This window comes from Solanum tuberosum, unplaced genomic scaffold, assembly GCF_000226075.1.
Source record: "Solanum tuberosum cultivar DM 1-3 516 R44 unplaced genomic scaffold, SolTub_3.0 scf00202, whole genome shotgun sequence".
Classification (NCBI taxonomy): Eukaryota; Viridiplantae; Streptophyta; class Magnoliopsida; order Solanales; family Solanaceae; genus Solanum; species Solanum tuberosum.
The window spans coordinates 613,106-626,166 of NW_006239128.1; the positions used below are offsets into that span (position 1 = coordinate 613,106).

Below are 13,061 nucleotides of genomic sequence, written 5' to 3' on the forward strand. Positions count from 1 at the left end.
AACTATCTCCCCCCCCCCCCCCCCAAATCCGCCTGTGCTCTTCCCTTCCACTCGTAATGCATATGTCAATGGCTTAGTCTAAGTTGAAAAAACAATTGGCTGTGGTTCCCCATGAGAAGTACCCACAGTACAAATCATCTAAGTTTTGTTGGCATTCTCTATCAAGGTTCATTAAGGCATTTTTGCAGATGGGCTCCGCTTTTACCTTTTCATGTTTGAGAGCAAAATAAGAATTTGTATTTATCTGTTTGTCTGTTTGTCTGTTATTTCATCATGTAGTGTTCAGGACGGAATGGAGATTGGCGTCTGTACTTGATAGGATTCCTCTGTAGATTAGGCATTTTCTTAGGACTATGCATGTTGATTAGTCATCGTTTAATTGGAGCGACATAAGCTGTGAGGATTCATAAAGCCTATCCAATTTTCTTGGGATTGAGGCATAGTTGTTGTTAAATTGATTGGGATTAAAACTAAAAAGATAATAATGATGTCAGCAGAAGTTCCAATGGTGCTTTTAGTAATGGCCTATAAATTAGCTCCAACTTACTCATCACACTATTTGATCAATTGCATGTCTGAAGCCTGAAAAATGATTATCAAGCTCAGTCGTTTTGCTTCATCTTTTCCTAGTTATAACAAATCGAACTGGCACATCTGCTACTTGTAGTCTGATAATGCTATAAGTACTTGCCCTTTAGTGAAAATAACAATTTTGTTCTTTATAAGTTGGTTGTTGATAAATCAATGGGGCATGTTCGAAGTGTAAACATCACTGAAGGCATTTCAAACTGAAAGAGTAGCTTGCCATACGTTAATGATTCTCATTTTATGTAGACATTTCCTTCATTCTGTCACTTGATGATTTCTTTTTTCACAATCACATTTAGGTATGTTGATCTGAAAGCATGTATTACACGACTTCCGGAAGAGGGATATGGCGCAAATATTACCACTTGGCCTTCACGCCTCCAGTATCCTCCAGATAGACTCCAGAGCATACAAGTAGATTCTTATCTGTCTAGGAAAGAGCTTTTCAATGCAGAGTCAAAATTCTGGAAAGAAATAATTGAAAGCTATGTCCGTGCTTGGCATTGGAAGAAGTTAAAACTTAGAAATGTGATGGATATGAGAGCTGGTTTTGGAGGGTACTGTATTCCATCTCTGTTGGTTAAATCTTTGTCATTATGCTTCTAAAGTTAGTGGAAAGAATAATGTCCTATCAATTGCTTTATTCAACAGATTTGCAGCAGCAATGATTGAAAATCAACTGGATTGCTGGGTTCTGAATGTTGTCTCTGTTAGTGGTAAAAATACCTTACCTGTCATTTTTGACCGTGGACTACTTGGAGTCATGCATGACTGGTAAGAGTTGCTCATCCTTCACCGCATTTAATTATGGAAGAGAAAGGAGACAATACTTGTGACTCTTTTTTTCTGTACGTATAACCTATAAGATATACTAGTCTGGCATATTTTACATCCTATCGTATGCCAACATGAAGAAATACAAATCGTTAGGGAACATACAATGGATTCTTTGAGAAGTAGGTTGCATGAAATACATTCGTGATATTCTCATCTCGACATGTGGTTATCATTTTATCCAAGTGGATCGTCCTTTAAGAGTTGTGCAATTTTCCAGGTGTGAACCATTTGATACTTACCCAAGAACCTACGACTTATTGCACGCAAATGGTCTCTTCTCCATTGAACAAAAAAGGTATATGTTCCTTACTGATTATTTGCTTCACAAATGATATTATGGTCCAATTCCGCATTCATAGGATAGATTTACGATGCCCTAATTCTGTGTTTGATTTCTATATACCAGATGCAACATGTCCACAATCATGCTTGAAATGGACCGGATATTGAGGCCAGGTGGACGAGCGTACATCCGTGATTCTGTTGCTGTCATGGATGAACTTCAAGATATTGGGAAAGCCATGGGTTGGCATGTAACTGTGAGAGACACATCTGAGGGTCCTCATGCTAGTTACAAGATATTGACAGGTGACAAACACCTTTTACGAGCCTAACAGATGATAAGAAAGGAGAAGCCAACACTCCACGGACACATCAAAACTCATGTTTCTACGTTAATTGGACCTGAAAGATCGAATGCTTGCTAACATTGGCAGAAAGATCCAGGGCTGTTGTTTGAACCATGTAGCCATATAAAATGTACAGCAGAAGATGGTATAGCTTCACACGATCGAAGACATATGGTATAGCTCAGTGTTGTATTTGGTTCCATTGATTGTTCTGTGACTATGAGGGGGTTCTTTTAGTCATAAGTTTTGCTGTTTACTTGAGCTGAGAAATCTAAACAATAAATCCAGAAACTGTAGAACAGAAAAAAGAAACTATGCAACATATTAATATATTTAAGTAGGAGTTGTGCCTTCTTTGATATTTGCTTTTGGATGGTCGGATGACTAGGCTAATTGCACCACTAGCCACTTTTATTGGTGTATTTTAAAATATAGTCATAGTATAAATATTTGTTTAATTGCAGCCAATTTCACACACACACAACTTGAGCTCAAAGACCAAACATATCACCAAGAAAGGAATTTAAGTTCCAATTTCTACACTATCAAAGGATGTGGTCCATTGGATGGATGGAGCTGCTTTTTTTTTTAACCAGAGGTTTCGGTTTGAGCTTTGGGTATGAAAAATTCTTGCTAGGGAGCGCTTCCTTCCGAATCCAATTTCTACATAATTTTGTTTCGTTTTAGCTTGCAAAAGTTGCAACAAGAATTAGAAGCTAGAAGATTTTACAAAGTTAATTGAAGTTGCATTGTGTCTCTTGTTCTCAAACTTTTTGGATGATATGAATACAACAATAATATAATAGATTCAGTATAATTTTATAAGTGGCGTTTAAGAAGAGTAAGATGTACACAACTTTACCTCTACCTATATGGTATAGTTTACCTCTACCTATATGGTATAGGTAGAGAAGTTGTTTTGCAATTGACCTTCAACAATTTTCCTCGTTTATTCGAACTTGGAATCGACAATGTGAGCGAGCTTATACACACTGAGTTAATAGAAATGAAGTTGAGTCCTATTGACAATTCATCTCACCAAATCATAGTTAGGGTATGCATATACATCAGAGCCCTAAAGTTTCACTGTCATATGCCACTTGTTTGTTTATGGCTAGATTTGCAATAATTTTTAAGTTTGACTAAAATTTAAATACTGACCACAAATGGGACTACTAATGTCATTTCTACTGAATGACTTTTGTCACCTACCAAGAGCCAAGAATATTTTCATTAAATTTCATTTTATATTTTTTTTAAAAAGACAAAAACAGTCAAAAATCTAAAAAAGATTATGAGAAAATCTTGTATAATAATGATTGATGGGGAATTGGTTGAATATATATAAAGTGGGATGAGATTTAAAAAAAATGGAACAAAATGTAGTCAAATTCATTTAATAAATAAAAGCAATTTTCAAGAATCAGATGCTATTCTTTAAACCTTCAATATCCAAATCTAACCTAGGATACGAATATATCAGAAAGAATGAGTTGGGATATCAAATGATCGAGTTGAATTAAATTTAAACGAGTCAAAATAAATTGTATTTTTTAAAAATAAGCCGGGTTCTTTAAATGTTCATTGTCCAAAGGTACTCTTGGATACAAATATGTCAAAGAAAATAATTTTAAAAAAACGAGTTCTGCCAAAAAAAAAATCGTGAATTTATAAGGGTGATATGTTTAGCACAAATCACCTCAACTTTTAAATGGACTGAATTGAATGAAATTAATAAATGGACGAGCAATTTGCCCCTCCAAACTTATACAAGTTGAACGAGTCATGTTTTTATCAACTAACTTTTTCACTCCTTGAAATAAGAAATACTTGATTCATAGGGAACTACAAAAAAATCTTTGAAATATTTTTAAAAAAATTGTAATTCTATTAAAACATCTAATACTGAAATTTCATTTTTTTTTAAAAATAAATAATCTAGGAATCAATATCTAATTTTTCATTGTCTTAAAAATCTTATATTGATTTGAAAAAATCTATTTATGTTTATAAATTATAAATTCTAATTCTAAAATAGTAAAAATTTAAAATTTATAAACATCAAATCATAAATCGACATCTTGTTAAAAGATGATTAGAATTGACCTTACTGATTTACTTGCCCAACCAAAAACAGAAGTGGGTCTAACTTGATTTGTCCAAATTCCAACAATGATGCCATGTCACTTCACTATACAAATTATTTACTATGAAGAGTATGATTCTTTCCGAAGAAAGGATCTCTTATGATACTTACAAATTGAATAAACGAAATTTTTTTTAGATTCGCGACATCAAACGTGTAAATAATTATAAAATCCAAATTAAAAAAATCGCTTTTTCAAATAAACAATGAGTAATATAACTATCCACAATTATGTTTTTTACTTTTTCGAGATTAGCTTTTACACGTTTGGGTAGAATATTTTCATACTATTAAATTACCTAAAAGAAAATTAAAATTATTTATTTGTAAGTAAATTAATGAGCTTAAAAATACTTATAGGTTTAAAGTATGTTTAAAGATAAAATAATTTGAATTTGTCTATCTTTTAGTTACATATTTTTTCTTATCCAAAGTTTGTTCACTAATTAACACCACACAATAATCCACCAATTAAATATATATTAAAAATAATTAAATGAAAACATCTTGTAAGTTGGGACCAAAAAAGTATACAAAAAATAAATAAATAAAATAAATAATAAAGATCTGTATTGCTATGGTCAAGTAAACTATGTAAATTAAAAAATAAATACTTTAGGTTTGATTATTAATCAGATTTGGAAGTATGTGGATTTAATTAAGTCATCTAGTCATTAATTACTAATTTTTTTGTTTGTAATGGTCGGTTAATTAGTTTACTTTCTTAAAACCTTAATTTGACAAATGTATAGATAATAATGATTCAGAATTTCATAATGATATTTAATTTACGGAGAAGGGCGTAAAATATCCCTTAATTAATTAAATTATATAAAGTTATCTTATGTATGCCTTTTGGTCTCCAAATATCTTTGCCGTCAATTTCTTTTTTACTCAAAAATATACACGATGTGCATACTATTACCAAGTCGATCTATTCGGCTGAAAAACAAGACAACACTAAACTACATAGTAACTATCAATCTTGATTTGCGATGTCCTTAACCTCATACATATCTATTATTTTATTTTATATCCTCCGTAAATTGAAGATGCGTCGTTCACTATGATATTTGTGCACCTCCTCTTAATCACATGCTTAAACCATCTCAATCTCGCTTATTTCATAGTGTCGACCATATAAATCTCTTCCTTCTTATCAAGAATATAAAATTTAAAATTTATCAAAATCAAATCATAAATCTGCATTAGTTATATCATATATATGAGCGTTTGAATCTAATCTCTATATTATAAAGAACATTTTTTCAATAAATTATCGTTAAAAAACGAGAATTCGAGAAATTTCAATCTTCTCTTCGTATCTCAATTGATTAGCTACCTAATATTTAACTTTATCGGTGAATGTTCGATTCTTCAGACTGTTAATCCCCTCCCTTATTTTTCTTTTCTTGACCCATAATTTTAAATTTTGTCTTTTAAAAAAAGGTGAAGGCGTTGAAAACTTGAAAAAACCCTTCTCAGATGCCTAAATAGAAAAAGCTGAGAAAGAAAAACATAAAACGCATTCGGCGAATACAATTTATATATAAGTTTCAGTCTCTTCTTATTTATAGTATTAAAATTACTTGATTACCCTTTCCATTTAATTTTATTTGTCCATTATTTTTAAAATACATCTATTACCTTTATCATATTAAGAAAAAATAATTATTTTTTCCATTTATATACTCAATAATAATTATGTACTTATTTTTTTTTAAATCCTTCGTACCTCCATTTATTAACTACCTAATATTTAACTTTATCGGTGAACCTTTGATTCTTCACTTTTCCACGAGGTAAAAAAGACACTTGATTGCATTAGTGAGCAAGGTGGGGCATATGAGATTGAAAACACTATACGTGGAAGGCAAAGATTGGTTGGAGTGTACACTTCAAACCCAACAAAAGCTGATTCGAATCCAGCAAGTGGAGCCCCACTATCTATCATGGACCAAATTCACCATCAAAGACGAATTCAGAATTTAATAATTTTAAATATGTTAAAAATTATTAATTCATATTAAACCGATATCTTAACACTACATAAACAATAGCATAATCATATATAATGATAAATAATCAATTGAATATCCTTCATTATATAGATCACAAATTATTTTTGATACGTATGAAATTTCTGATTTCGCCATCGTAGGCTGCTACTTTCCTCATCAATGTCCACTTGACATATATCTTATCCTATATAAACATACTATATAATTATGGTCCCCAGATAGATGACCCATATTTCCACTTATATTATCTTTATTGTCCTCCCATTACATTATCACCACCCATTTATTCTTTTTTTTAACTGAAAATAAATTATATTTTGACCTTTATTAGTGGAGAATAACCAAGAAAATATTAACATAAACAATTTTATTGTTAAATTTGACTACAAATATATTTAAATCTTGCATATTATATTTAAAGAGGTAGGCTTCTTTTCAAGTTTTTAAAGTCAAATCCCTAATAAAGTGAAATGATAAAAAAAAAATCTGAAATAAAACGAAAAATCCCAAGTTCATTGATTGTATTGTACTTGCTATTTTATGTTATTTTATATATATATACTCCATGTCTGACCCATATAAAAACCCAACTAAATTTAAATTCACTAAAAAATCTCATATTAGGGATTAAAATACTTTCTAACAAAAACAACTTCGCATTACAAAAACTCCATATTAAATTCAAACTTAAAACTTCAAATTAAAGACGAAAAAGTACTTAGAACTCTAACAACTCCGCATTACAAAGGAAACTCCACATTTAATTCAAACTTAAACTTTAAATTAAAGACGAAAAATACTTAGAACTCTACCACGACCTGATTAGTACACTTGTCAACTTAATTGATCACTGAAGTCATGATAAAGTTTATAATTTATATAATTAAATACATAAATTAATTTATTTATTTTAAATTGAAGGGGGTCGAATAGTGTGTGCATCACACATTTCACATCAACTTTGAGCCAGCTGTTGTCCAGTAATTACAATAATAATAAACAAAAATAAAAATATGATTTTGTATTTTCTATATTTCACATAAAATCTGGGACAGTTGGAGAGAAGATCCACCTCTTTACAATTTCCATCTCCATTTCTCTAAAATATAGTAATAATAATAATAATAATAATTAGCATTACTAATCATCAACATAGGCAGCTAAATCAGCTAAACTAATAAATCAAAACATCATCTTCAATCTTAGCTTCATTAGCACAACCCATGCTAATTAAAACCTAAAATTAGAGTTTCCCCTTAATTATACACTTGATTAATTAATTAAAATTAAAACTAGTACTAATCACCATCATAATGTTATACATTTTTTCTCAAATCCACCACCACAACACTAACATTATCACTACTGTGCCTAGCCAAGGCTAATTTCGTCAACAGAATTGATGCATCTGAACAGGCCTTGTCGGAGCTTTCTCCGGCGCCGGTCACCGTAATGTCATTTCCCGGTGAACCCGCCGGAGACGGTGGCCGTCTCGATTGCAAACACATACGTGCCACGCCACACGCGGTCTCGTTCGATACCACGTCCCATAATCCGTCACTGGCTAATATCAAACACTCGTCTTCGTTGGTTCGATCTGTTATCGTCACCTCCGGTTCTGATATAACATATGGTTTCAAATAATTGTCGCCTGAAATAAATATTCATAAAGATGATTTAGAACATTATTCGAGTTAACATTTCATTTTTGCTTCACAATTTTAGATCCAGTAGAAGTATATGCCTACCAATTGCTCGAGACATTGCCAAAACGCCGAGAACTCTAGCTCCGTCCCAATATATAACACGGCCACCGGCTTCTTGTATCCGATTCAATTCATCAGGTCGATCCGGCTGAAAAAACACAAATTCAACATCAGTTACTTGATTTCAAAATTATTGAAACACTTATTTGAAGAAAAGAATTGAAAACGCACCTTATGATCAACGGAAAGAGGAATAGCGACGCCGTTTCTACAGAGGACGGCACGAGAATCACCGCAATTGGAGACGATGATTTTGTCCGGAGTTACAACGGCAACGACAGCAGTTGATCCAACGGCATCGCACTGTGGAGTCTGAAGCTCGCATCTACAATTGGAACCTGAGGTAGAAGATCGGAGTGTGCTAGAATAGTTGACAACTTCTTTATCCATTAGAGAAAAGCTCTGAATCATTGCTTCTTTCCATGGAGTTTCTTCCTTCTCCACCTCGTTTTTCACTATCTCGTGCATTCGATCTTTACACTTCATCGCCACCTACAAAAAAATCAAACAAGTTCAGCTAAAATTTCACCTAAATAATACCAATTCACAGTCGATTTAGGGATATTTACATGGGAACAGCCATGGCCATCGTAAACACCGAAGAAATGTAAATTGCTTGAGCTTTCACTATTCTCTTTGCAAAAAGAAGGATGAATTGCAACCGCATCTTCCATATCTCTTCTTCTTCCACATACCGAAGTCGCACCAAATTTGGGTAAATCAGGCTCAATTTCAACAGATTGAGAACCAGATTCCGACAGATCCAACACTTCATTATCCTTTCCTTTCTGTTCATCCGCCACCACCACCGCCACCGGCGGAGGTGACAACGAAATCGTTACACTAGTTTCCAATTTCTGTCTCTTTTTATTATCAATAACTTTCTCAATCCTATGCCTTTTCCGTCCATTTTCCTGTACCGCCACCGATGCTGCAGCATCGGTGGGTACAAAACGGAACTGATGAATTCCCATTCTTCTTCTCCTTGCAGCTTCTGAACTTGGCTCAACTGGTGCAGTAGCCTCAGTTTCAGCTATATTAACCCCACAACACATCCCAGCCATTATAGAAAGAAAAAATTGAGAATAAATTCAATGTATATATTTTTTTGATATTTGTTAAGTTTACACACAAGAGGAAGTAAGACTCATAACTCATAAATTGAAAGCTTTATTTTGGTTAATAATAATAACGGGCAAGCTGCCCTTTATTGCCCGTCACCGTCTTTGGGCAGAATGAGACACGTATTACTATTGTGACATATGATTCTGCGGATAAAAAAAAGTATGATCACGACCGTCCATTTGTTTCACAGATAGAAACCACGTGTGAAGCAGATTTTATTGTTTTGAATTTACGTGGGCCAATGAGAAGTGGACACGATGTAGCTTGCTGTTCTGACACGCATGTGGCCTGTAGGACAACCACACGCCGATTATTCGACTTTTTCTTTCTTTTTAAGGAGGAATACAATACGTGGCAACATATTAAGATATCATATCTGTGTTCCACACGCCTTTCCTAGCGTTTGAATACCACCTTCCTAGGTTAAAGGTCAACTCCGTTCCACTTGTACGGGTCAGATTGTTTGGTATGAGAGATAAGATAAATAATACTCCCTCCGTTTCACAAAGAATGACCTGGTTTGACTTGGCACAAAATTTAAGTAAATAAAAAAGATTTTTGAATCTTGTGGTCCTAAATTAAAGTTAAGTCAAATGTACAAAATTGCCCTTAATCTTGTAGTCTTAAACATGTCACGTGGAAAACAAAAAGTAAATTGTTACCAAAAAAGGAAAAAGGTCATTCTTTTTTAAACTGACTAAAAAGGAAAGGAGGTCATTCCTTGTGAAACGGAGGGAGTAGAAAAAAAAGATAAATATATTCCAAACTATCATAAATGGTTTGCAGATACTCTCCGTCATACTTTTGGGACATTAATGCCCCTGCCGTTAAAAAATTAGAGCATATATACCATTTATATACTAACGGACATACACATGTCATAATTTTATTCACCGACCTGACATTTATTAAATATCATATCGATTTTTCTTTTTTTTTCTTTCTAGGCCCAATAATTCGCCATCGACGGATAAGATTGTGTCACGTGCCCCTATTTAGTTTTCCGTTAGAGTGAAGGGCATATATGCTTTAGTTTTTGAACGATAGGGGTACCAATGTCTCAAATATATGACGGAGAGTATTTACATACCATTTACGATAGTTTGGAGGTATATTTATCATTTTTCCCTAAATAATATTATCATGGACATTTAACGTTATTTTTAGTTTACTGAGGATATGAATGCTACAACTTGAGGGAAAATGTTAATAGATGATAGTGTGTTTTGTTTTCTTGCTTTTTGGATGTTTAGGTTTAGTGGAGTCTACCAAGGTAATAGCTTATTTTAGTAGTGTCTTGTTTTTATTTTCTACCACTGTTTTGATTATCACATTATTTTTAATTTGTTGCTATTGCTAGTTCTATAGTAATATCTATATTTTCTGCTTTGTCATTTTATTTTTCATACTTACACTGATTGTTGTAATAATTGAAGATTTTTCAAAAGCAATCTCTCTATCTCTATGAGTTAATAATAAAAACTGTTCTTTAAATATATTATTATCGTTATTATTATAAACACAAAATAATTTATGTTGTTCAAACATAAGCTAATTGCTCGTTATAAATGATTTATAAATGATGAAGACCAACTCAAAATCAAAATTTCATACGAGTTAAAAGTTCTTTTGGTTTACGAACATAAAATTACTTTATTATTTTTCATAAAACTCAACAATATATTTATACCATCTTGAGTCACAATTTGCTGTGTGCCACAAAAAGTAGTTTTACAATACCAGAGCGTGACAAACACGTCCATAGTAATGCAAATGGAGTAAAGAGAAATAAAAAATGTTGCACTATTTCTTTTATTCCATTCACTCCAGTTGTGAAACACTAAAAAGCGTCTACGTAACAAACGGAGATATTGACTACAATTGTCGCGGTTCGATAGATGAGATATCTTCATCCTTAATTACATATTTCGTATTATAAATAATTTCATTGTGAGAAATGTGAATTTTGAAAATGCGAGATTTCAAATTTAGTCAAATTACAATATGAATGATGAATAAGCGATGATTTATCATTTTTTTAAGGGAAAAAAAACAAATATACTCCTAAATTATCGTAAATGGTATGCAGATACCTTCCGTCATACTTTTGGGATATTGGTTCCCCTGCCGTCAAAAAACTAGAGCATATATACATTTATACTAACGAACATACACATTTCATAATGATTCGACATTTATTAAATATCAGATCGATGGATAAGATTGTGTCATGTGTCCCTATTTAGTCTTCCGTTAGAGTGAAGGGCATATATGTTCTAGTTTTTGGACGGCAGGAGCACCAATGTCCCAAAAATATAACGGAGGGTATCTATATACCATTTACGATAATTCGAAGGTATATTTGTCTGTTTTTCCTTTTTAAAAATGAAATAGTAGAAATGTGGGGACCACATATGCCAACATTTGACGCTTGCGGAATATCTGAATTTTGATTATCCCAGGATGACAACACGTGTCTCTATTACGTGTCGCTGAAGATGCGAAATAGAAATTAAAAAGCCTAATTTATCCCTCAACTCGACACGTTTAGAGTTGCCACCTTCTCACCATTTTGGAAATTGTCAAAAAAAGAAGAATTGGGCAGATGTATCTATCTCTCACCACCCACCCACCTATTTGTATTAAATTATAAGTTTGTATCATCTTACGTGTCTTAAATTAGTTAGACAAGGTGTTTTCATCGTTTTATATTACTTGGTTCATGTTAAGAGCAATATCATAGTTGAAAATTTCATGAAGGGTGTCCGGATTTCGGATAGTAAATACAAATAATAGTATACTTTTCGTTCTATTTTATGTGAGGTAATTTGATTCGGAACGAAGTTTAAGAAATGAAGAAAGACTTTTAAAACTTGTGGTCTAAAATGAATGATAGAAATTTGTGTGATTATAAATAATTTAATTAAGGATAAAAATGAATATTTTAAAATTAAATTATTACTTAATATAAAAATGTGTTATTCTATTTGGAATTGACTAAAAAAAAAGGTAAGTTATATGAAATGGAATAGAGAGAGTAACTTTATAGGAACTTGATCTTGAATGCCCTGTATATTTCTGCACCCAACTGCTATCGAGCTACCGCTCACTTCACATCAATGTTATATGTATTTTTTTTAATATCTTACAAATTTTAAGCAGATCATAGTAAGAAAAACAAAATACGAAAGCAAGGAATTAAACCTGAGTGTCATGTAAGTTTCATGTATACCCTTGCCATTACGCTAGAGTCTATTGATTTTGAAAGATATTCAAAATATTATATATATCATATAAAGTAAGATTTGATCTATATATAATGTAATTTTTTAACAAAGAATGTTCAACTGGTTGAAGCTCCACCTCTGTTAAAGTGACACAACTCTTCAACAACATAGAAAACAATTATTTTCGATAAGTCCTCAATTTTTTTTAAAAAAAAACAGTCAACAATCTAGCAATTTTTTTTTATATTAATCAAAAGTGTATTTTATTAAAAATAACTTTATTAACGATGTTTAGAGTTTAGACTCTAAAACTGATTCCTATTATTTTATGTGATTATTTGATACAAGGAATAAGATGACAAAAATAATAATAATCATTTTTTGTCATTTAAAATAATATTAAATGACAACACGTCTCCTTGTGGACAAATTAATACAACTCATTTGGAATTTGATTTTCAAAGATGTCCTTATTTCATTGCTTCTCTTCTGATTCCATTCATTTTCACATTGTCTCACTGCTTTCAAATTAAAAATGTTCTAATAATATGAAATAATAATCAAATTTACAATTTCAAAGCATCATTAATAAAATGTATATATATATATATATATATAATAATAATAATAATAATAATAATAATATAAAATGGAGAGAGTATATGATATTGTCATTACTTAGGAAATTAAATTTAATGTTAATGTATCTAGTGACGGAGTCA

At 31.8% G+C, this 13,061-nt stretch overlaps 2 protein-coding genes across 2 annotated transcripts in view; one reads left to right on the plus strand and one right to left on the minus strand.

The window, feature by feature from the left end:
* The window catches only part of LOC102595917 (probable methyltransferase PMT11), a 6,264-nt gene extending 3,851 nt beyond the window's left edge, over positions 1-2,413 (plus strand). The window contains exons 6-9 of the mRNA XM_006355631.2: positions 888-1,145; positions 1,240-1,362; positions 1,643-1,720; positions 1,832-2,413. Of these exons, the coding sequence (XP_006355693.1) occupies positions 888-1,145; positions 1,240-1,362; positions 1,643-1,720; positions 1,832-2,039 (667 nt within the window). The 3' untranslated portion in view covers positions 2,040-2,413. The remainder of the gene's footprint in view (positions 1-887; positions 1,146-1,239; positions 1,363-1,642; positions 1,721-1,831) is intronic.
* Positions 2,414-7,227: 4,814 nt separating this feature from the next.
* On the minus strand, positions 7,228-9,159 carry LOC102596252 (protein phosphatase 2C 37-like). The gene is made up of 4 exons (XM_006355632.2): positions 8,557-9,159; positions 8,159-8,479; positions 7,970-8,075; positions 7,228-7,872 (listed from the first exon to the last, which is right to left on the minus strand). The coding sequence occupies exons 1-4, from the start codon at positions 9,049-9,051 to the stop codon at positions 7,538-7,540; spliced, it is 1,257 nt and encodes a 418-aa protein (XP_006355694.1). The 5' UTR covers positions 9,052-9,159; the 3' UTR covers positions 7,228-7,537.
* Positions 9,160-13,061: the final 3,902 nt, after the last annotated feature.